The sequence below is a fragment of the Ammospiza caudacuta genome, chromosome 7, assembly GCF_027887145.1.
Source record: "Ammospiza caudacuta isolate bAmmCau1 chromosome 7, bAmmCau1.pri, whole genome shotgun sequence".
NCBI classification, from domain to species: Eukaryota; Metazoa; Chordata; class Aves; order Passeriformes; family Passerellidae; genus Ammospiza; species Ammospiza caudacuta.
This window is the reverse complement of record NC_080599.1, coordinates 38,076,289-38,101,214: the sequence shown is the minus strand read 5'-3', so window position 1 is coordinate 38,101,214 and position 24,926 is coordinate 38,076,289. Positions and strand designations below refer to the sequence as shown.

At 52.4% G+C, this 24,926-nt stretch overlaps 1 protein-coding gene across 4 annotated transcripts in view; it reads right to left on the bottom strand.

Annotated features, from left to right (window-relative positions):
• PTPRF (protein tyrosine phosphatase receptor type F) overlaps positions 1 to 24,926 on the bottom strand; it is a 374,412-nt gene that overhangs the window by 8,403 nt on the left and 341,083 nt on the right. For all 4 annotated transcript variants that reach the window (XM_058808942.1, XM_058808943.1, XM_058808944.1 and 1 more), the window contains 6 exons: positions 23,450 to 23,565; positions 17,743 to 17,840; positions 9,899 to 10,022; positions 7,774 to 7,949; positions 1,775 to 1,894; positions 574 to 728 (listed from right to left, as the gene is read on the bottom strand). In XM_058808942.1, the coding sequence (XP_058664925.1) occupies positions 574 to 728; positions 1,775 to 1,894; positions 7,774 to 7,949; positions 9,899 to 10,022; positions 17,743 to 17,840; positions 23,450 to 23,565 (789 nt within the window). The remainder of the gene's footprint in view (positions 1 to 573; positions 729 to 1,774; positions 1,895 to 7,773; positions 7,950 to 9,898; positions 10,023 to 17,742; positions 17,841 to 23,449; positions 23,566 to 24,926) is intronic.

The window sequence follows — 24,926 nt, the reverse complement described above, 5'->3', positions numbered from 1 at the left end:
AATTACACCCCACTACCATCTGAAACAGAGCATGAATGAAGAGCATTAAACACTGCTGGTAAGGCGTATGCTGAAACAGCAATGATGGAGTGGTTTGTTCAGTAACAGTCCCCTCTTGGCTGCTACAAATAAATCTTGGCTGGGTAAGATGCTGAGCCTTAGTAGACTAATATTTTGCCCTAAGAGCTGCCTTTCTACCCTCTGAAAGAGTATGGCTGTAAATACTGCATATGAATGTTTGTAGAGGTCACTGCATGCATTTCTGTCAGTGATGTGCATCTGAAGGTACCACCCACTTATGCTGGGCACAAATATTTAATTTTTAAATGGCACTTGCAGTTTTGCAGGAAAATGTGCTTTCTAAGGCTCTCCATATAGCAGTGCTGTTTAATCTGATACAGCAGTAGCAACAGAAATGCCATCACTGCTCTACGGCTGCTGGGTCTGTTCTGCTGCCAGCTCAAGCATGCAGGGCAGGTTGTGCTACCATGAAACCTTTCTCACAAGAAGGGGAGACTCCACTTTCAGACAGGTTAAAGCTTCTGCCGCCAGAAGACAAACACACAGTCCTACCTGCAGTGCACCACCATGGGCCCAGCATCTGTTGGGTTACAGGCCTTGACCCGCCGCAGGAAAGCGAGGATCGGGGTGGGGTATTCCGGCACCCCGTGGTCGGGCCAAGCCATGAACTGGAACTGCCGCAGCTCTGTCTTCTCATTGGAGCCATTCTGTCAAAGACAAAGAGGAGTTATTTTGCATGAGAACATCTCATCCCAGTGCAGGAACCCACTGATAGGGCAACAACAGCCACAGGCTCGCAAAGCTCTGTGTGATGATGCATGTACTGGGCTTTCACCAGTGAAAATTCACAGGAAAAACACAGGTTTATTGCAAAGCTCCTATACATACAGATGCTCTGTAGAAAGGCAGTTTTACAGACAACAGAGCATCTCTGCAGGGGTGGAGCAGACTGCAGGGAAAGTGAAAGACTCTTTTCTGCATAGCACAGGTTCACTACCTGCATACTCACTGCATTTTCATGGAAAATAGCCACTGGACATGGAAGGGCTACAGCAGCCAGCTCCCTCCCTGCTCCTCTGCATCATGGTATCCCAGGGCTGGGTGACCAGCCTGTGACTGCAGACTGCCCTGCTCCTCTCTGGGCTTGGCTGAGTGATCTATGCAGCAAGAGGTAGGAATGGCTGTGTGGTTGCTGGGGCCTTTCTGGGGCATGAGTGTGTCCCCCCTGAGCACTGGGCTCCTGGCCCAGACTCAGTCACGCACAGAAGCACTTGCTGCAAAGCCTGTCTGCATTGACACTGCTGCTGGCACTGCCCCCAGGGATTTCCAAACACTAATGAGGAATGCAGCAGGCAGGAGAGAAGGGTTTATGCTCATGTCAGAAATAGCCCCTCCATTTGCATTATTAGTGACAGGAGTGATAAAAATTCACTGCTTCCCATGTTGTCTCTCTAATGCGAGGACAGCTGCTACCTGTACACTCACCAGAGGCAAGAACAGCCCTGTTCCTCAGCCCATCAGAGAAAGCACACAGAAGAGCATCAATTATCCTGGCCAGAGTCCAGTGGTAGCCAGATGCACAACCTGCACCTGATCGCCTCCTGCAGCCCATCTGTGAGACATGGCTCATGCCTGGCCAAGCCAGGTGCAGCCAGTGGCCACTGCCTGTGGGCCATGGGGCACCCTGCAGCCTTGGGAAGCATCTCTGCAATACGTGAAGCAGCAGCAGCAGCAGCAGCAGGCAGTCCCGTACCTTGTACAGCGCGAAGGTGCGCACGGTGTAGGTCGCCAGCTCCACTGTATCCAGCAGGACCACCTGGATCATCCCATAGGTTTCTGTGCCCCGGCTCGGCCAGTACTGGTCACACTTTACCTGCAGGGAGGTGAGGAAAATGGGTCAGTGACTGGCTGCTGGCCGGGGCATCTGGGATGAGGAACAGGGCTCTGCCCTTCAAAGGGTAAAGACAGAAATGAGTCATTGTGCGGGGAGAGGAGGGGAGGGCTCTAAAATCCAGATTTCCTTCCCCCAGAGTGTCCCAATCCCCAGCAAAAAGGCAGCACCCGCTGGACCCCTTCCATAAGACTCAGAATCACAAGAATAATCTGAGCTAAACTCACCCACAAGGATTATCTAGTCCAACTCTAAAGTGAATGGCCCATATGGGAATTGAACCAATCTTGGTGTTATTAGCACCATGCTCTGACCAACTGAGCTGATCTCAGTGAGTGGCTACTCATTGAAAGAGGGATTTTCCTTTTCCCCTGGAGCCATTGGTGGAAATGGCAAAGGGGGCCAGGCCACCAGACAAGAGCAACAAGAGCAACACCAGATACCAAGACAGTGAGCAGCAATTCCTAGCAGTGATTTGTGCCTGCTGTAGTACTTCTCTGGTTTGGTGAGATGGGCATCTTTGAGGCTTTGCCTGAACCACCCCTGCCTGAGCTCTACCTGGATGAAGAGAGGGTGGGCAGCTATGTGATAATGGGAGAAGAGCTAGTGCAGCAGGGAGGAGGAAATGGTGGTTTCTGTGGGCACTGCTCTACTCAAAGGGCAGCTGAGGTGAATGAGATGCAGTCTGTATCCCCACCAGCTCCCAGCTACATTAGCCTGGCATCCTTTACCCACAGCTGTGGCAGGACAGAGCTGAGTCCAGCACAGTTCACAGCAACAGGCATTACCTTTCCCATAACACCCACAGTCTCCCAGGGTGCCCTGCCAGCATGGCCTTGGGCAGCAGACCACCCTTGAGACAGGTGGGACACAGCCCATGCAGGGCTCCAGCCTGGATGCTGTGTCCACCCTCTCTGCCCTCCTGCAGGCTTGAGTGCATTGAGCATCACCAAGCAACACCAACGTGCCCCTGTGACAGGTGGCACATCCCTGAAATTCTACATCTCCCAGGTGTTTCAAAATGGCTCCGCAAGGAACAGATGGCAGCTTAGACACAGACTGTGGCCAAACTATCCCTTCAGCCCCTTCCTGCAGGCAGCACTGTCCCATCATGAAAACACTGCTGCTCCCTAGAAACCTCCTGCCTTGCATCATCCTTATTATCCCTTTCCAACTCGGCAGTCAGGGTGCTTTGAGCTACTGGTCACAGCTTTTGTTGCATCCCTCTTGGCAGACAGCCAAACATCCCCGGGGGCCCATCCCTCTGCCCCCTTCACCTCCCTGCACATCACTCCCTGCTCACATGCTGCTGCTCTCCTCCTCCTCTTCACAGCTCAGTGTTTCCAAAATACTCCTCCATTTCTTTTTTTTTTTTTTCTGTGAAGCCCCAAGCTCCCTATTTAATTGGCACCCTCAGAATCCCTGCTTCATCTGGTACCTGGCTCCCCCACCCTGCAGAGCCACAGTGCCTGGCTGACAGGAGGAAGACTTCATTCCCACCCATGCGCACCACAGTGAAAATGGATTCCCACCCGAGGAGAGAGGAGTGAAAGGGAGATCATCTGTGCTTGTCAAGGAATAGTAAACTTCATTATTAGCAGAATGTGTTTACAGGGAATGCGTGGGAAGGGAAACAATAAGCTTAATTAGGAATCAATGAAGTTCTGCCTTTTAATTGAAACCATTTGCAGCAGGGTGGGGCTTGTGAGAGCTGAGAGCCCTCATCCTGCACTCTGGCTCTGGAGTGCAGCAGCCTGGAGTCAGAGGGATGCACCTCTCCCTGCTTTTTGGGTTCTGCTCACAGTAAGGCCTGCCCTGGCAGAAGTGCCTGGAGCAAGGCTGCCTAATGGGGTACTGCAGGTGCCTGTGCAAGCAGAACAGCTCTGCTGCCTCCTGCCCAGGATCTCCTGCTGCTTGGGCTGCCTTGGATCTGTGGCAACATGGCAGGCCCTGCAATAATCTCAGGATTCCTCTTCCTCAGAGGAATCCTTGGCACAGAGCATTTGATGCTGACTTGGCTGCAGCACCAGCAACTTGGAGGTCACAAACATTATTTCACAGCTAAACTGATCCCATCCTCATGAGTGGGTGCTACCTGCAGGCTGTCTCCACAAGGTCTCAGTTTGTCTTGCCTAGCTTGGGGACACTGTGACCCTCTCTAAGAGAGAGAAGAGCAGCATAGCATCCTGCAAATGCTGGGGACAGCTGCTTGCTGTGCTTTGCAGGGGATGTTTCAGGGGAACAGCACAGCCTGTTCCTGTGCCTGAGCCTACACCTCAGGGACAGCAGTCCCCTCCTGCCACCCACATGCTGCAGGGCTGTGTACTCGAGCACAAAACAAACTTCAGAGGAGTTCCCTGTGTGGGATAATAGCAATGCCTGGGCTGGTAATTGAAAATTATTTATTCATGACCAGATAAGAGTCAGTCACATTTTCTGCCAAATTTACCCATAATGTTTATGCCCCATTTTCAAGCTCTGTAAATTTTATGCTGAAGCCGATGCACTGTGGCACTAAAGCAGATAAGAGATGTTTTCTTCTGGCAGTGCTTGTTTCTCATTAACTTGAGGAGCACAGTAATGTCCTGAACAGCCATTTATTGCAGCTTTGCTGAGTGGCTCCTGTTCCTCCCCTTTGATGCCCTGAGCCCAAGAGCAGCCGGGCACCTCTCTTGAGCTTGAGAGCTGTGCTCTGCCCCCAGCCCTGCTCACAAGCTCCAGATGGCACTGCTGTCAGCAGAAGGGCTGGAGCATCGTGTGGCTGCCAGGCTTCTCTTCCCCAGGGCCCTTGAGCACCAGTCTCTTAACACCTCCTCCCGAGGACATGAAATGCCAGGGGAGATCACACTCCAGAGAAGGCTGCTTGGTGCTCTGGGCTGGAACAGAACAACCCACAGCACTGCTGTGGGAGACTTGACTCTGCCAGGCTCTAGGGGATAGCCCAGGGTAGGAGAAATCCTGCTTTAATACCTCTCTCCTGGCAACACAGCCCGGCAGGGACACACCACGCTCGCAGCTTGGGGAAAGCTAATCTACAATGTGTGTTTCTGAACTGCCACCAAATGATTCTGAAACTGATTGTAAAGCTTTGAAGGCAGCTAAATTGCACAATCCAGCCATTTCTATCCTTTATGTGCTTCTCACTTTGTGAAAACATGAAAAAGGGAGGATGATTTAGACCATCAAGCCAGCTAAAATTGCAGACCATAAAAGCTGATGCTCTTTAAAGATTTTTTTTCCCCTCTGCAGCTCAGGAATCCTTTAAAGCAGTGTCACCCCCACAGGGCTGCCAAGCTGCTGCTGGTCCTGGTTGGCTGATCACAGCAGTGCTGAGGGTGACCTGGGGAGCTCGCCTGGAAAGGCAGCAGAGCCTGCTCTGCAGTGGGCAGCTCTCCATGAGGCCCTGCTGCCCACCCCAGGCTCTGCAGCTGGACACACAGTCCTGTGCCTGTGCCAAAGTGCCTGGGCAATGGGACTCTCAAGCAAGGTCACCCTTGGGTAATGCTGGGATGCCATGTGACTGCCTGGAGCAGTGCTGTCCCACAGCAGCGTGAGCAGCAGCAGGCAGCAACGCTGCAGGGGTTACATGAGATGAAGTTTGAAGTCTCTGGAGCAGAATGAACTGCAAAACAGTGACTCGTGTTGAAAGTTTGGAGCAGTGGGCAATGACTGGGATTAGGATCTTCACTGGTCCCTAAAAGGTGTGCTCCCAAGAGAGCTCTAGCCCTCACCAAAAGGGCATGAGGAAAAGCAGAGCAGGAAGGTGACTAAAAGCAATCTTGCCTTTGAAGATGCTGAAAAAGACTACAAAAACCCCCAGATAAAATAATCTCCTGGAAGTCCACATCACAGCTCCCCACCAGAACCCTGCTCTGAGGGAATGCCCTGAGACACCTCCAGTGTACAGCAAACACATCCAGGGAAGTCCTTGCTGTGGATCACTGTTCAACTCAGGAGTGACCAGGCTTCTCCACTGCCTCTCCTGCCTCTCCCACAGCGACAGAGAAACTGCCCACTTCTCATTAGTGCTGGGCATGTGCCAAAGAGGCAGCAGGACATAGGCAGGCAGTGCCAGGGAGCAAATGCAGGGGTCTGGGTCTGGGTCTGGTCAGGTCAGCCTGGAGCCCCTGGGCAGTTTGCCCAATCACACAGGCTGCCTGAGATTCTCTGAGGGCTCTGGTCACCTCCTGCCCATAACAAGGATTCAATGTCACCAAAAGCCTGATCACATACACTGTGTTTGGGACAGACAAACAAAATACTGCAGGATAGGATGGGGTGTGCTGGGGGGAGATAACACACAGCTCAGCAGCACAGACACCTCAGGCAAAGATGAGTCCCTCTGGGGTCAGAGGAAACCTGTTATCTTCAAGAAACATGCACCTTGGAGTGCCTTGCCATAACTAAGAAGCCCAGAAGTTAAGTGAGTCAAGATTCCAGGCATGGATTTATTTGGCAACCCAGAAGGGCTTTTCCTTGTTCTTCAAATATATGCTCCATCACTGAAATGTGAAGGCACAAAAATGTCCCCATATAACCCTCAGCTGCAGAGCACAGTTCATCAGAAGCTTCTGATCTTGCTTAGCCCTGAGTGTGCTAATTCCTGAGCCACAGGGCAGGTCAGAATCACTTCCCTGTCACCCTGTGTGGGTGACAGTGGCCATTGGACAGAACAGCCAGGGCTCTGCAGCAGGAAGCACAGTGCAAAGCTGGGGCTGGATCTCTAGAGACAGCTCATCTCCAAGGAATGCTCTTTTCCCCTACAGGCTGTAGGGCATTTGAAGATGTCAGGAAACCCATCAACAATGCCTGTTTTCTGCACATTAGGAAAAGCAGATCTGTTTTGCCATGGTTGATTGGTGGTTCCAGCCACTTTCTCCCAGCCAGGGTGGGCTGGGACACCCCTGTGAGCATTTCGGTGCTAAAGCTTTGAAAAGGAGGGAGAGCACGCAGGCAAAAGTTTTAACTAAACCCAAACTTGACCATTTCTGCTTCTCAAGAATGAGCTTATTGGGCTAAAAATAATCAGTGCTTCACAGCTTGAGTGCACAAGCCCCTTCTGCTGTTGGCATGGCAACACTAAAATATTCTGCTAGTACAAATGCTCACCGCTAAAATTTTACTTTTAGGAGCAAACTGAATCATGAGAGGCAGAAGCTGCCTCATCCTTGGGCAGGCTTTGCCCAAAGGGTGCATCTGGGTGCAGGAGCACTTGGTCACAGCTTACAAACTCCTGCTTCAGGGGCTGAGTAAGAACCTCTGTCATGAAAACTGTATCATCTGCAGTGAGGGCTCCCACTCCTTCTCCAGCTCTTGCCTTCCTCATGGTCTGCAGGCAGCATTGCGTTTATTACATCAGAATATCTAATCCTGGCAGTGTAAGCTGATAATTTATACATGTTGTCATTGGACAAGGCACAAATTAGTCTTGTTATTGCAATGAGACCCTGTCAGCCATTCCCCTGTGTTACCAGGAATGCCAGGGCCCTGTCAGGCTGCTGGATGCTGCCAGTCCCACCCAAATATTGCAGCTTCTCAGCTTCTGGGGTGGTCCACACTCTCCACCTCAGAGCTTTCCTTTCCCCCTTTGATGTGATGTGGGCAGGAAAGGATGGATGAACATGCAGATATGCAGGCAAAATAGAGCTAAACAAGCAGGCCAGCAACAGGAGGTTTTGCCACCCTTTTGCCCCACAGGGATATGCTTACAAGGCATTTGTTGTTGGGCTGCAGGAAGCAGCGAGCCACATCACTGGAGCTGCCCCTCCCTGGGTGCCCTTATGCCTTACGCTGTGAAGCGCTCCCATTCCTCCTTTCTTCCCCCCAACAGCTCCAGAAAAGAGAGAAAGCACACACTGTACCCTGGACTTCTCCTCCAGCCTGGTCATCATGACTATAGTGGCTGTTCTCTGTTCCCACACCATCCTCCAGAAGTCGCTGAGGGTTTCTGGCAGCGGTCCCTGCGTGGCGATGTAGGCGTTCTGCTTCCGATAGCCATCGATGTAATTGGCGTTGATGTAATCACTGCCTGGGACCCCTGCAGGGAGAAAGAGGGCAAGAGTTACTGGGGTAAGCCCACAGCCCTGGACCTACTGCTCTGCTGGCCCCACAGGCAGGAGAGGTGGCTGGCATGTTCACAAGGCTCTCCTTTATAGGGTGATGTCAGGATCTCTCCCAGGGATCCTGCAAAGCACAGGGATGGTGCCTGAAAAAAGAAGAATCCTTTATAACTCCCACATTAATGCAACAAGCAGGCAACACCAAAGCAGAGAGACAGCTGCCACACGCACACAAAGGAAAATTCACAGTCAGGAATATTAAGGAGCTCATACGGCCCCAAGCAACTGACTGAAATAATTGTCTTAAATTCACCAGCAATTTGTTATGGTCCTACAGCACCTTTTAAAAATGAGGCTCCTTTATTAGCTTGTCTCTGTTAGCAAGGGATGTCAGGCAAGGATGTTCCCCCATTCTTCCTGCAGGGACAACTATCCCCAAGGAGCCAGAGATCTTCCTCCTACCACCACTGAAACCCTTCAGTGTGAGACCCCTTCTGCTGCCTGCTGGCAGAGGCTGCTCCAGCCCACATGAGGCCTCCACCACTTTAAGGAAAGGAATTTTTCATAAAGGCCTTTAAAATGCAAACACATAGTTACTAAAATAAATTTGGCAAAGCAGAGGCCTGAGGCTGCTTCCAAACCCTGCTCAGCATGGGCTGCCCAGGCTGCAGGGATAGAAAGCGGCAGGAATCTCATTGTCTCCCCAGGAGAGAGCATCTACATTTCATTAGAGAAAGGAAATAAAGCTGGGGGTCACCCCTCATCCTTTTGTCCTGGGGCAAACTCCACAGCTCTGTTCTCCAGGTCTCAGCAGTCTCCAGCAGACACCAAGTGCTGGCAGTGCTGGGGGCAGCAGCAGCTGGAGTGCTTGGCTCCTTGGCATGGGCGGCACGGGGCTGGCAGGGTGCTTTGGGAACAGTTCCCAGGAAGGCACAGACACTACTCACAGCAACTGAGTCAGCCTGGAAAGCAGGGATTCCCCCGTGTGCTCACCCCACAGCTGTCTGCCAGGGTTTGCCCATGAGCAGACATGCCAGGCCTCCACATTGCTGCTGCTGCTGAACAGGGCTTGCTGTGAGGGACTGTTTGGCTGCCTCTCCTCCTCTTGAAGAGGATGAATAGTGCATTACCATCAGAGAAGGCTTTTCCATCTCCCAAAAAAGGATGCTAGTGACTGGAGGGCCACCTGTGCACAAAGCCAGGTCTTCCCCAACCAGGGTGCATTGAATTAGCTGGATCTTCCCCATCCTCCATCAGTGGGCTCAGATCTGGGTGAGCAGCTGGGTGCTGGTTTATAGAACAAGGGAAATGGGTGAGCTTGGGCCCCAGCTCCTCTGTGTGCAACAGGACTAGAAACGTGTATTAGCCCAAACTCCAGGGATGTGGGGCGGGTTCTTGGAGTCGTGGGGGTCAGTGCTATGGACACCAGGGCCTGATGCTTCCATGGAGGACAGGGATGTATGGAGTCTGATGTCCCAGGGGAAGGAGCACCCCTCACCCTGTGCCACTCTAGGCACTTATTTGGGCCCATATATTGACAAGTCTCAGAGAAAGATACTGGCCCTACAATTGTATTGGGACAGAGGGTGGCAAGGGCACTAACAGTGCCATGCTTCACCATGTAGTGAGGAAGGCAGCTGAAGTCACACAGAGAGGACAGTGGGAGGAGGCTGCTGGGACAGATATGTTTGCTGTCAGCAGTACTAAGAAGCAACCACACAGAACACACTGCTCTGTGTGGTTGCACACTGTGAGGACACTGGGGAAGCTTTACAGTGCCCTTTCTCTTCTGGCCAGCCAGAACACACATCTGATCATGCTGATGCTTGGTGTTTGTCCCTGCTCAGCTGAGAACACAGAAAAAGATGGTCTCCTTGCTACAGTCAGGTTCAGCTGCTTGTTGGGTGCCCAGTGCAGTGACTCTTACCATCGATGGAAGTCAGGATGACACGCGAGTGGTCATAGGCGATCACATTTGCATAGCGGTTTTTCGGTTTATTCACTTCCAGGTTGGAGTTCTCCCAGGTGAACTGCTGCCCAGGATCAATGGACTGTGGAGAGAAGGAGAAGGAAGGAATTGGTAGCGGTTCCAGCACATTGGAGTGCTGCAGCACATGGGTTTCAGTCAGGAAATCTGCATTGCCCCGCACACCTTTCCCCAGGCCAGACACAATTTCCATGGGTGTCCATGGCAGCAGCATCAAGCCAGACCACACTGAAAACCAGTTTCCAGTGGCACATGCATCCCACTATCTGCAGGCAAAGCAGTCCCTCACTGGGGCAGCCTACTGCACATGAGCCTTCATCTCTGCTGCATGCTCATCCTTTCCTCTGGAGCTACCCATCAGCAGAAATTTGGTCTTCTGCCAGGATTCCAGAGAGACCTGACTGCGCAGATCTTGACCTAGCAGTTTTATTAGCTGTTGAACTGCAGCCTCTTGAAATACAGCAAGCCCTGGGTGTCTTGTGCCCCAGGAGCTTTTGGTATTAGTGTCCTGCAACACAGCCTGTAAGCATTTGCCAGGGAATAGTCATGAAAATTAATAGGTTACTATCCGCTGCTCCAGCTACTTATGCAATGTAAACATCTCTCGTTTGAGTTAATAGAGTGACAAGAAACTATAAACGTGGAGAAGAGACGTGGTTATAAATCTTGGCCTGCACGCTATGCAACTGCCTGAAAAGCACACATCCCACTCCCACCTGGCCTCACACACCCAGTGCTTCTTCCACAAGCCACGTGCTGGTGCACCCAGTCCATGGCTGCTCCATGGCCAGGCAGCCTCTTCCCAAAGCCTTCTCTATTGTCTCAGTGCATGCACAGAGCAAGGTGAACAAGGACCATCCCCAAAGCACCATCCCCTCTGAGATGGGATGTTCTTGTTGTCCGAGAGGCACACGAGACACACAGGTAAGACACTGCCTCAAGCAGAGACTTGCTCTGCACATGCAGCCCTGGGAAAGCTGGGGGCAAGAAGCTACACCAGAAATCAGTCATCCCATGAACTCCCTTACCCCCAAAATTAACAACATTGTCAAAACCTTAAAATCTTGCTCCAGCTCGGGGTCTCTGAAATTTTGCTGGCCCATGGACAAAACACTGGGGAAATAGGCCAAGGGAAGCACTGCATGCTGTGCTCCCTGCAGGCATCTGTGTTCACTGCCTGGAAGAGCCCTGTCAGAAGGTTTCTCAGGCAGTGAAATGCCTGTCAGCTCTGGATCAGCTGTGAGCAAAAGGCTGAGGTGGGAAGCAAAGTTCCCTGACTGAGCTGACATGAACAGCTCTCATGGTCCCTCTGCTCAGTTCCACCAACCACCAGCTGTGCACAAAGTGACACCCATCAATGTCCCCTCTGCTCCTGTGCTGTGGAGCAGGCACTTCCCAAGCAGCCAGCAGTGGCTGTGGGCACTGGCTTGAGCATGGAGCACAGGCAGTGCCTGCATTGCTGCACCAGCCCTGAGGGCTTTGCAGCACATGCAGGGCACGGCCAGTGCTGTGCCAGGTGGCAGCTGCCTGTGCCCAGGTGTGGCCCAGGCTGCCTGCAGGTAGAGGGGCCAGTGCTGACGAAAAGGCACAGGAGGATGTGACATCACAGCGATGCTAATAGGTAGTTTGGGAAATGTAGGATGTAAATAGACATTTCCTACAGAAAACCTGTAATTTTCTATTATCAGTGTAATAAGCAGGCAGCCGCTGTGCTCAGAGGCGCTGCAGCCAGGATGCTGGGAGTGGAGGCTGCAGGCACCACTTCTGGCTTCAAACACACAGCCTGGCTGCCACAGGCCTTGCACACTCTCTGCCCAGGCACAGACACATCTCAGCACAGCTCACAGCTCTCTGGGTCACTTCATTTCATTCAGGCACCTGTATTTTGCTTTCAGTACAGGCTGCTCAGGGGATCTGCTCTTTAGATGCTCCTCACTCTCAGGTGTGTGGCAGGGAAGATGCTGCCCACCAATAGTGAGGCTGAACTGCACAAGAGGAATGCAGAAATGATCAGACATGAAAAAAAAAAAAGAGGAATATAATATAAAGGACTTTATGGTTTGGAGTAGAGATAAGTAAGTGAGGTTTTGACATCAGTCTGATCAATATGGAGCACAGGGAAGGAGAAGCACAAATAGACAAACTAATGAGGAAAATATGGACCCACCAATGCCTATTAGAAACATAAATAACACCTATTTTTCAGAAAGGTGGCCTTAGTCTGCACAGACAGCCCCTGAAGAGACTTGACTAGCTAGTGGTGGAGCTGAGACTGGCTCTGAAGGTATCAGTGAGCACCTTCTTGCTGTGAAGAAGCAACCCAAGGAAGAGTCAGCTATAATTGCACTCTGTGAACACTCTCAGTGGGCACAGGTGGGTGCTGGAGTGAGCCCTACCCCTGCAGCAGAGGAAAGCAGAGCTCAGTGCAGTTGTTCCTGCTCAATCTATGCTGCAAATCCCTGCCAAAAGGCTGCAGGGCTGACCCAGCTGTGGGGTGCAGAGTGCTTTGCACAGCAAGTCTGTGTCCTGCCACAGCAGAGGAAAGGGTTATTTCCTGGGGGACGGCAAGGCTGCCAAGAGCCTCCAGAATGGAGGAGGAGCATCAAGGTGTTGCCATTAGGGTTAATAGCTTTGATGTGCAATGAGTATGTGCAGAAATGGTCTAATCATCATCAGCCTCTTAAGAGGGCAAACAGGTGAAAAAGTCAGAACTACTACAGCACCTGAGTGCAAAGAGGCTCTAATTAAATACTCCTGCAAATTAGTGACTCATTTAGAAGTAAAATGATTTAATTTAAACTCTGGTGATGAATTAATGTACACCTGTTCCCCCCTTTAAGGCAAACAAATGAGTAAATAAATGGGAGAATGATGGGCTGCTTGGAGTGAGTTGGAGCCCCTACATGGAGCAGTGGTTGGCAAGTTTTGTCCCATCTCTGTACAATGCTCTGCAGCTCCTGTTGCAGTAGCACTGCCTCGTCTCCCCACCTTGCTCCAAAACTGCCTTGGCACCAGGAGTCTGCTCCTTTCTGGGGGGCTCATGGGAATCACTGCTTCATCCCAAAACTTGATCAGAGTAACACTCCCAGCAAACACACTCTTCCTAGAAAGCAGAAGGGCTGGGAAATTGGAAGGAAATGAGCCAGGAGGAAACTTAAAAGCACCACGACTTTCGCTTTGCTTTAAAGTGACAGGGAGATGCTGTAAGACAGCAAGTGCAAATTAAGAAAAAGCCCAATTAGTAAAACTCCTCCTTCCCAGCATGGAAGTGCAAGGAACAATTTCACCAAAGCAGTTCAGGGATCCCTGCTGCTACTGCCATAAAGACAGAATCAGACCATTGAAAAAGGATTGGAAAAAGGCTCTTTCCTCGACAGACTCCAGGGCACTTTACAAATGCCTTGCAAACACCCCTGAGTGCCAGTTTGACTCTCACATACAATCCACCTCGGGCTTGCTGCTCCCCTTCCTTAGTGCAGTTCCAAAATCTCTCTGCATGCTGAGGCCCTGCTGCTGCCTCTGTGGCTGGCAGGCATGGAGAGCCCAGGCAGGCAGTGCCCGGGGGCAGCACAGCAGCTCAGGGAGCTGCACAAGGGCACGGGGACAGGAAGATGCACAGGCAGTGAGTGCTTCCTGTCCTCCTGTGAAATCAACCACATTACAGGAGCATTGACCACTGTCAATCTGCACCACGCCTCAAATGAGGACATAATGTGCCTCTGAATCAATGGCTGGCAGCACTTCAGCCTTATTATTCTTATTACTGGAACGTGAGCGCCCTGTGCCTGCTAGGCAGCTTCCAATGAGCCATTAAACCCAGCAAGCCATTAAACCAAAGCTCCCTGGGTGCCACCCTGATCCTCCTGGGCTCACTGGCCCCAGGGACCCAAGCACCTCTGCTGCTACCTGACCTGCCTTGCCAGGGCTGCAGGCACGGGAGGTGCAGTGTCCTCAGAGGCTTTATGGGAAATGGAAGTGAATACAGGGTTTGGGGAAACCACCAGTGCTTCTCTCCACAGGAAACTGTGAGGAAAGGTCTGCAGCCTCCCTACCACACTAGGAAGCAGGAGCACAGTGAAATCTCACACAACACTGCCAGGCTCTCATCACCTGCTCTGCTCTGCTCCTGGGGGCCACACACTGGATGGACATGAGGGGCAATAGCCTCAGGATACATTTTGGAAAGGAATAAGGAAAAATCTTCTGGGAAGGTGATGCAGGATCTAAGGCATTACAAGAGAGCAGGAAGCAGTGCTGGTTGGAGCCAGCCTGCCCTGTGTTTGCTAACAGCACCAAAGGGGACAGCAAGGCTCAGCTTGGTGGATCCCACAGCAGGAGTGTGAGGTGTGATGTGTGGGTGCTGACCAGGCAGGGGATCCTGCCCCGGGAGCACAGGCTGCAGCGTGGGAAGGTGCCCACAGGAGGAGCTCCAACACAGCGGCAGCGCCTGCCACCACCTGCACATCCACAGTCAGGGGCTCAGCCTTCCTTCTAGTTATCTAATTCCATTAATCCCACACTGTAAATTCGCTGCAGCTTTCACTGTACACTAAAAATGAAATACTCTCCTGGTGCAGCCAGGCCAGCAGCAGCTGCCAGACCCTGGTGCCCTGCTCCCCAGCTTGCTGCCTGCCTGTGCAGCGTGGTGGGGCTGTGCTCTGCGCTCTGCCCTGTGCCAGAGCAGATGGCAGCACTGAACTGTGCCTGCAGACGGCTCAGCTCCCAGCAGCTGCATTTCAGCCTCTCCTGCCGCACCAGAGGCACCAGGAGGTACAGCTGGGACGGCTCCCAGGCGCCAGGGGTGAGGGCTCACCCACAGTCATGAGCCTGCTCACTGCAGCCAGCCCTCAGCTTGCTCTGTGCTGGCTTTGTCACATGGGCTGCACGGCCAGGCAGGCTGGCACACTGGTGTGAGCAATATTATTTGTTCTCTCACTGTGGGAATAGAGGTCAGACGGCTGTGAGAAATCTCTGCCACCCTTCCTGCCCCCTTCCCAGGCATGTGGGGAGGTGCTGACAGGTCTTGTTTCATGTCACCTGTGTCTAGGTTACCCTGCTATTGCTTGCACAGCCGAGGCAAGTGCCAGACTGATGGCTCTAGGCCAGCTGGCCTCAATGGTTAAAAGTGCTGTTAAATATTTGCTCTCTGCCTGTGGTGCCACTGCTCCTGGAATGTGAGCCATCTATAAACAGCCCTGCACCCCACAGAGATGTTAGGCTGACAGGCTGCTCTACAAAAACACTTAAAATGCAACTATTTCAAAGCACAATCAAACAGCAAATGGGCCTTGGGGGCTCACCTTCCATGCCTTCCTCCCTTGTGTCTCCCTGCTCAGCTGTGCTATGCCCATTCTGGCAGCACCATTATGCCAGGGGGAACAGGGGCAGGGCCTTCACTTCTCAAAGCACTGGGTCACCACTCAGCTCTGGGTAAGGTCTGGGGCTCACAGAGCCCCAGGGTGAGCACTGGGACTGTATCAATGCTCAGTGCGAATGCAAGCATGTGCTGAGGTGTGGTTCCTGTCTCCTGGGCTCCCACAGGGGCTGCTCCCCCTCCCACCTCTGCTCTTTCCACACCCACTCTGCAGATTCCCTTAGTCAGCAGCACACACCACGCCTGTCCTGCCCTGCAGCCCTGCTATCAAAGGGAGCTGCTGCCCTGCCAAACCCACACACACAGCGACCAGGATGAGAGCAGACCTGCTGCCACAGCAGCCCTGCACAGGCAGCTGCTGCTCTCTTCAAACTCAGTCCAGGATTCTTCCCACTGGCATTTCAAATGGGAAATGATTGCACTGATCCCCACATGCCAACAAGGTGCAACCCCTTCTGCTTTTGGGTCTGTCCTAGTGTCAAACACTCTACAACCCTGTCATGTTCAGCAATTTTCTGATGATGAGGAGTCAAACACAGCAGAATCCAGGGGAAAAAAATTATGTGCAACAATCAGCTACTTAATAGCTGCTTCAACATGAGAAGTACAACTGATTGGTGCTCTCAACCAGCCATGATATTCTAAAGAAAGAGAAATGAGAAGAGAGAGGCTCATGAAAGCAGCTAAGAGAATTTATTTAATGCTCATTTTTTCAAAAACAGTTCCCACAGCTCAGTATTATGCTGCAGGCTCTGTTGAGCACAGGCCTAATGTGAGGATGGGAGTGCAGAGACACTGGATCTTGCAGAATCCCCACTGTGCAGCAGAACCACAGCCTGCCTGTGGCAGAGTGGACAGCCCTGCTTAACATTTCAGTTGGAGTGGTAACAAAAAGCCCAAGGCAGACAGATATGACTGCACACTTTGGCTCCACGGGCAGGACACACATGAGGACACAGGTAACTGCAAGGGAAGCACGTTACTCCTTTAAATATTTCCCAAGTCACAATGTAATGCTGTAGCTCATCTCTCTGGTTCAGACAGTAAATGCACAGGGATGCCAAGACCCTCCACCTGGCATCCCAAAGCAAAAAAAGAGCTCTGTGCCTTCCTCAGATACATGCAGCACACCCTTTGAACTAGCTGGAATTTGTCTCTTACCTTCTCAACACTGAGATCTGCTTTCCCTTTCCTGGCATATATAATCCTACCTTGTGGGCAAATGCTCTGATCTCATCTCATAAATCAGTGTAGGTACGGTGCAGGAAGGGGTGGCTGCAGGCACAGGCAGATAACAATTCAAACAGAAGTGATAACACATGCAAAGAACATTTCCCAAATTTATTCCCTCTTTAGTGGGGGGTTTATTTACAAGTCCCCTGCAGCTCAAGAGGGCTCTGCATATAAGCACAGCAAAACATCATCCTGCCATTCCTGCTCTCATGGCTGCAGAGGAACTTTTCCCAATTTTAAACAGTTGCAACCCAATCACGCAGCCTGGAGAGCATCAAAAAAGGTTAGGCAGCCCTCAGGTAGGTCAGCCCCTTTCCCTCCACATTCCCTCCCTTTGGCAAGTTGCTCTCAGAGAGGACAGGGCAGAGCTGGAGGGAGCTGGGCTGAGAGAGGTGCAGTGGAGGGGCTCCCCAAGCACCCAGCACATGCCTGTGTGTGTGAGCAGAGGCAGCATTGTGGTGGATGCAGGCAGGACCTACCCAGGGGCTGCACCAGAGACATGGACAACGATGGCAGCACGATCCAGAACTGTAGGCAGGTTTGCAGCTCATGACTTCAGGTCACAAGCACAGAAAGCTCTGTGCAGGAGGGGAGCTTGGACTACTCCAGGGCAGTGGGACACTAGCAGAGTTTCTATGAGCACTGATGCTGGACAGCACAGGCTAATGCCAGCACAGTCCAGTGGGAAATTAGCTGGGGAAAACAGGAATGAAAACTCACAAGGCATGTTTGCTGGCAGCAGAGGATGGTGCAGAGAGCAAAGCTTTTAACACAGATGGAAGTGAATGGGCACACATACTGCAGACCAAAATACATCAGCCATCCTGGATGGAGTGCAGCCCTCACAGAGCAGAACAAAGTAATCAGTGGCAGTCCAGGTAGGCAGACATGAGCTCCCATTCACTCCTAAGACTTTAACCATGGTGGCAGCACGGCAGGCTGCTGTGCATTCTCCTGCAAGGCCTTCTCCCTGTACCAGCCACGCTTCAACTGCTCAGGGCGAGTTCCCACCACCGTGGGGCCGGCAGGGAGAGCTGGCAGGCTCCCAGGGCTGGCGTGGGGACTGACCACACAGCATTGCTGCAGGGGAGCGCAGCTCAGCTCTCACCAGGCCCTCTCTGCTGGGGCCCTGGCCAGCACCACTGCACCGTGCTGCCCGTGCCGCTGTCAGGCTCACCTCGTACTCCTGGGAGAACTTCAGCCCATCGTTGGCCTTGAGGCGCTCGATGTTGTCAGCCAGGTCGCTCACGGGGATTGGGGGGTGGTCACGCATGCCTGCAAGCAGACAAGGAGGGAGGAGGGAGAGGAGAACAGTTATGGCTCTGCACGGCCGAGGAGGGCTCAGCAGAGCACGGGCACAGCAAACCCCGCGGTGGGCGCAGGCGGACACGTGTGACCATGGAAGCGCCGGCGGGATGGAGGGGAGCTGAGGGCATGCGGCAGTCCCGGGGCGCGGACAGAACACAAAGGTGATGTGCAGGATGGGCATGGCGGGTGAGCATGCTCGGACAGTGCAGCCACAGGCACACTGAGCAGGCCACGCAGCGGGCAGGGCTCGGCCAGCCCCGGCAGGAACGGGCCGCGGACGCGCTGTCACTGCTGTCACTGCGCCTCCCGGGCTCCTGCATGGGCTGAAGTTGAACACACTGGTGCTCCCACTGCCAAGGGCTGATTCTCTTGATTGCCCCTAACAATGGCATTAGCCACAAAGAAACTGCCAGACCTGCAGTGAATCCTCTGCACTGCATGTGCACAGCTTTTTGGGTAGCCAGATGCTGTCACAGTCCCCGGGGCATTGGAGAAGGATGCAAAGGGCCCCGCAGAAGAATGGATCATTCCCTGGTAGGACATTGTACAGTGTTCTGAAAGCTGAGGAGCAGCTCTGCCCACAGCTGCATAACTCTTCAGTGATGCTCCAGAGGCAGAGCCTGCTCCAGGGCCCAAAATCCAGCTCCTCTGGGCTGGCTCATGCAAGGCACATGGGCAGGGATGTGCCCTCCAGCAGCTTCTGGGAGGCTGCTGCGAGCTGGGATGTAGCCCAAGCCATGGCAGAAGTCTTGCCCTGCCTAAACCAGGGACGCAACATCACAGCTCATCCTGGGCACAGCTAAAGCCCTGCTCAGCAGAAAGGCCCAGAGGAAGGGATCCCACAGATGCCACACATGGGACAGGTACTGTGGGGGTGTGCATGTGGGATTGGGAGGAGCCCTCCTGAGGCCCGGAACTCAGAGCTTAACCACCACAACCTCCTTCTCTGATGCTGAGATGTTGAACTGGCAGGAACGTGATTCTGAAACGTCATCCAAATCCCAAGGCTCATGACTCCATTGGCTGCTCTATGGGTTTCCCAGAAACCCCACATGGCTAATGATGATTATTAATAGGCTGAAGCTGTTGACTCACACCCAGGGAGACAGGCTGGAGCACAGCCAGAAGCTTCTCAATTGCTCAGGAGGCTGAACACTGCCACAGATGGCAGTGATGGGCCACAGAGGTGATGGAGCAGTCTCCAGGCTGGGTACACACATTTCACACGGTGGTGACAAGTCACAAGGTGATAACGGGAGTGTTACCCTCAGACCTCTGCATAAAACATCTGACATCACTGCACACAGCAAGACCCAATCCAACACACACTCATCCTGCCATCGCTTGGCAGTTTACAGCTATCCATGGATAGCCTGAGAACACACAGACAGGTGGAGAAGGAAATACGCCTATTCTGCCTTGTGCTGAGGTCCTCCTGCAGATGGTCCTGTTTGCCAGTTCACCCATCAGGATCCCTGAGGTGGCTGAGCAAGCCCTCAAAGGGACAGAGATGATGCTGGTTTTGGCACAAATTCCTCACTCATGCCAGATCTTTGAGGCTGTAGCTGAGGAGCAGCCTTTGCAGAGCTGCCACTCACGAGCAACTGAAGGATGAGAACAGTGTGGCACCAACACAGAAGTGTGGGACAGGAAGGACAAGGAGACTGGAACACAGCCACAGTATGTGCTTCTCCAACACGGTTATGTACGAAGTACAGTAGAGCCATGGACCATAGCAGAGCTACAGAGCCTCATCTCTGCTGAGAAACACAAGGTGGTCTCTCCAAACTCATGTTTTGTCAGCCAGAGAAGTGTTGCAGCAACAAAAGAGCTGCAAGAGCAGGTGGGGAGAAAGAGGTGGTTGGAATCCCATTATGGTGAACCTAGAAAAACAGCCACTGACAGTGCAGGGCAAGATGGAGATTTGTACACACTGCCAGGACTTCCACAAGCTCTTCCAATTGCTCTTGCAAGAGGACAGTGAGCTCACCACAAGGCCAGAAGAGCTCAGAGGTCTCACAATGCCTGCAGGGACACATGGCAAAGCCCTTGGCTCTGCTCCCAGGGGAAGTATTTATCCCACATCTCCCATTCCTGTGTGCATACACAGATGCCTGTACATCCCAGGGCAGGGTGGCCACGCTTTTATGGTTGTTTGAGGATGAACTTGAGCTCAGAAGACAAGTGATAAGGGGGCACTTTTATCTGCGGACTGGTACTACTCCATCCAAGCTGCTAGAACAGTAAGCGCCTCCTCTGTGCCTGGGATTCTGGTACCCAAACTCAGGCAGTCCAGAGACCTGTCTGTCTGTCGTGTGTTCTGTCTGTGACAGAGGTGACCCAGCCTAGGGAAACCAGTTTGCCCAAGGTAGGAAGAGAGTGTGTTCAACCACTGAAGAGCCCACTTCGATTTGTCCATCTGGGATTTTTAGCTGGTGGCTCCCTCCAGAATGGCCAAGGTTATCAGTCCCCATGCAGGGCCAGCTGCAGGCCTGGTACCATGGCAGAGCCTGGCCTACCACCCTGAGGGGGTAGGAGGCTGGAGAGCAGGAAAGGGCTGCTGCAGAGGCCTCCTGGCAGCCTATGACTCGGGACCTTCCCTTCTGCACTGTCCTGCAGTGAGCTGCTGTAGTGCCGTGCGAGCAGTACCGAGCCTGGCCCCACACATCATGTCAGAAAGTGAATCACTGCCATTTTACAGTCTGCTGTGAGTGAAGGTGATCTTCATGACATTGAAACAAAAAATACAGATATGAGAGAGAAAGGGAAAGAAAAAGCAAAAAGTGTCGAAAGATAAAAACAGGAGTTAAAACTAACTTGAGATATTCGGGCAACAGGGGACACTGGCACCTGCAAAGAAAAGAAATGGGGCAAGAACAGAAATCCCATTAGCCTTTAGTCATTGTTGCAGAGGTTCAGAGATGGAAAGACAACGAGATGAAGATGAAAAGGAAAGCACCATATACCACAGCACTGGGAGCTTCCCTCCAGCACAGGACTGGCTGCCTGGCCCTGGGGCTGCTCTGCACCTGGCTGTTACACAGCAGCTGCTGGCTCTGGCCAGTGCTGCCCCTGACACTGGCAAACACCTGGAGCTACTTGCAAGGCAGTGAGTCCACAGGCCTTCATGTGACACAGAGCTACATTTCTCACTGCACACCACTGGCCCCAGTGCCATGCCCCAGGGAAGCCTGCAAGGGCCAGCAGATGGCAGGTACAGGGGGCACCTGTGCTACTCGGTGGCCAGGGGACAGCACTCAGCCCCAGCCACCTCTGCTCAGTGCCCCTGATCCTCCAGCTAGCTCACAGCTCATCAGCAACACAACTCAGTCTCCTCTCATGGTGTACTGGGACACTGCCCAGGCCCGTATCCTCTCAGTGACTTGGCATGGCAGTACATTGGTACAGGGCGGCCAGCAGTGGGGAATAACCCTTGTCTGAAGTAAAAACCACAAAAATGAAAAGCTTAATATTTAATAACAGTAGACCAATTAATTATGCATTAAACAAGTTTTCCCTGCTCAGCAAGCTCCAGCAGGGAGACCAACTACCAGGGCTGGTGGCCAGCACCTCTTGTCAATGCATCCTCACAGCACTGCCTTGACCTGCTTCGGGTGACAGGGGCAGCAGCTTGGGCCCACTGGGCTTGGTGGCTTTCATGCACCTCATTAAATGAGGACAAGCTCGTCAGGAGTGGAACAGTCACTTCCAGCTGCACAACACCCCCTTCCACTCCTCAGAGACTCACAAGGGATGCAGGAGGGAAAGGGGAGGAGGACAGAGTGCCGTCTCTTGGTGGGGGAGCAGTGCCTGGCAGTATCCCAGGGTCCTGCTGCTGTCTCGAGTGAACTGCACACTCTGGCTTGGTTTTGTCTCTCCAGAGAGCTCTGCAAACTTAACAAATGAGCAGCATCTTTGGCTTATCCTCACTCACAGACAGGAAAAGGAAATTTCCTGGCTCCCTGTCTCTCTGATGGCAGCTCTTGAACCTTGCTACAGGTATAGCAAGGGACACCGTTGATGCAAACACCCTGACCTCTCTGAAGGTGGGACCAAGCCCAACTTGTCACAATTGTTCACACAACGCAAACCACAAGCAGACAGCAAAGATGGCTTTTGTACCCACATGGAGACATGTCACAGAGGCCTGTCTCCATGCACAGCTGTCCCTGTTTAACATTGTGCTCCTCCTCAAGAAGCTGCATGCTGCTGCTGACTGTGTGTGACCCTCTCCCTAGTGCTGCTCCTGGTGATCTGCCTGTTGAGATGTTCCTCCTCTGGCACACGTGCCTTCCCTGCTCCCCACAGCATTTCCCTCCCATGCTGTGACACCATCCTGTGTGTGCTGTGATGTGCCAATTAATGTGCCAGCTCTGCTGCTGCCCACACGTGAGATCTGCCACTGGTTCTGCCTGGGAGATGCACTAACGACAAAGCCCTGACAGCTGCCCTGGCACAGAAAAAGATGTGCTGGTGTAGCTCACCCCAGATGTGAGCCAGACTGCTGTGAGTGGCAACAGGAAAGGCTGTTCTTGCCCCCCCTGCCAGACACAGCAGTTTTACATCAGGAAATGGCCCCTTCAAAACTCTCCTATTAGATGAAAGCCCTTAGATGAATGAGCAGCAGGAGGAAAAGGAAAGTAGGTTAGAGACCAGGAGGAGCTGCAAGTTAGAACAGAACTGTATGTGCCTCATTTTCTGCTGAACTGCTCCCTCCAACACAAAAGCCCAAGTGCTCCCTCAGTTCATCTAGGACTTGGACTCTCTGAAAGGCTCTGAACGAGTCAGGGCAGACCCTGTCTCTGATCACTACAATGACAGGTACTGTGCTTGCGGTGCCATCAGAGACGTGCAGACACAAAGCAGCAGCACAAGACCTTTCTGCAGTGTGAAGTACAGCTGCCTCCATGAGCTGGCAAAGCTACAGCCTGAGGCATCCCAGGCCAGTGAAAGCAGCATGCAGAGAATGGCTTTTACTGAACTAACATCCTCTGCACTGAGACCACCATGATCAGCAGAGTCCTTCAGTGGGCCACAGCACTGGCTGCAGAGCACTGTAGTCTGCAGGGAGCTCTTGTCTTGACCCTTAGCTGAGCAGAGCAGGAGAGTCAGCACACCAAAGATCCCAGAATTAAGCTGCTGGGGCACCCTCAGCAGTGTAAGAGCTCTGTGTACCTCCTGACTGCCCCAGATGCAGCCCATGTGGCCAACACTGCACCAGTTGTGCTCAGCACTGAAGCTCAGGTGTGCACGCTCCCAACTGCATGGAGGCTCCTCCCAGCTCAGGACAAGTGTAATGAGCTCCACACCGTGTCTGACACACACCACACAACAGGCCAGCTCCATCCAGGTTCCCCAGCCTCACGGGCCTGCAGTGACAGGCCCAGGGAGGAGGATTTGCAACCCAGAGAGGAGATACTTGGACATCCTTGGTCTAAAGCCCACTCTGTGTCACTGTGACTGAGAAGGTGTGGATCTCCTGGAGGGTGGGAAGGACTGCACTCTGCCTCTGGGATGGGGACATGGAGAAGGGGAACCACAGGAAGCAGGATTCAAGGGGATGAGCTGCTCCTTACCTGGAGTCTGGTAGTTGAGCCGCCTCATCTCAACTGGGTCAGATGAGTGGGCCAAGAGTGAGTCCTTCAGGCCGATGGAGTGCTCATCCTTGGAAGAGGGGGAATGTGCCCTTTTCCTGCGGACAGAGAGGGCAGAGACAAGCAGGTGAGTGCTGGCAGAGACTGGCATGAATCACCCTAGGAAGGGGTCTGGGTGCCTGTGTCCCAGACAGTCAGGAGCACCCTGGGGCTCTGGGTAAGTCATATCATCTTCTGTGCCTCCAATTTCCCATCTATGAAACAGCAAAGATTATATATAAGCAATGTCAGATGTTTGATTAGTGAGGCAGTTTTGAAATGTGGTATTCTGCACAGTATTTATTACAGAAAATGCAGATAGATGCAAAATACTGCTTCCTCTTACTGTCTATAGGAACTATTTCCTGTAGTGGAAGGATATAATAAAATTTTTTTTCAAGTATTAGAAATATTTAAATATAGAATGCTGTAATATAATAGTGTAAAGGCTCTTCAGGGTGTGTTTTATTGGGCCATTAATACATGTCTTGAATGGTTGAAGGCACCCAAGGCATGTATTAATGGAACAATAAAATACAATGTTGTCTCTTCATGCTATATTTATGCCTAAAGCGATGCCACCACCTCAGGCTCTTACTGGAATTCACAGGCAAAGCAGGGACAGATCCAATCAAAAAGTGGACAAGTGAATATTAAGGAAAATATAATACTGCAAGAAGAGTTTCTGGCAAATCTCTAGGTCCCACTTCTGGCTCTAGATTACAAATATGGTGGGTATACCCAAGGGCTGCAGGAGGGTGTTGGGCAGGAGCAGCACAGCAGTTCTCTCATCTGAGCCTGTGCTGACCCTGGCACCAGGCCAACAGACTGAGCATGCAGGAATACACAGAGACTTTGTCTTTTGGCTGCAGTCCCCAGATGGATTGTGCCTGAACCCCTCTGCTGACCTGATGTTTCCTGGAAGAGAGGGAGCTGCAGCACTGCTGCTGTACACAAACGCTAGCACATTTACCAGCCTGCAAATGGCAACAATCAGTCTGTGCTTTGGTCCTCCTTGTGAGGCCCCTGGAAGCACACTGAAGGGCTGCCAGGTTCTGCACAAAGGCAGCTGCATCCCTGGATAGTAATGACCCTGAACTATGCATGATCCCAAACGCTCTCACAGGCACAGGGCACTTTCACTTCCATCAGAGGCTGGGCATGCTGGGCTGCCACTAATGAGAGGCACTTAGAGAAGACACAGTGCATCAATCACGACTGAAACCTGCGTGTGTTCCTTGTGTGGCCCAGCCTGTGAGCTCCATCTGCAGCCTGAGGCTGCAGCAAACACTGGAGCTGTTCATTGGAGAGAACCAGCTTGTGAGTCTCACCCTACTCTGAGGCATCTCAACATCTCAGAAGCCTTCCAGCTGCCTGGACCAAGACAAAAGAGCTGAAGGACTGAGGGCATTGACAGAAA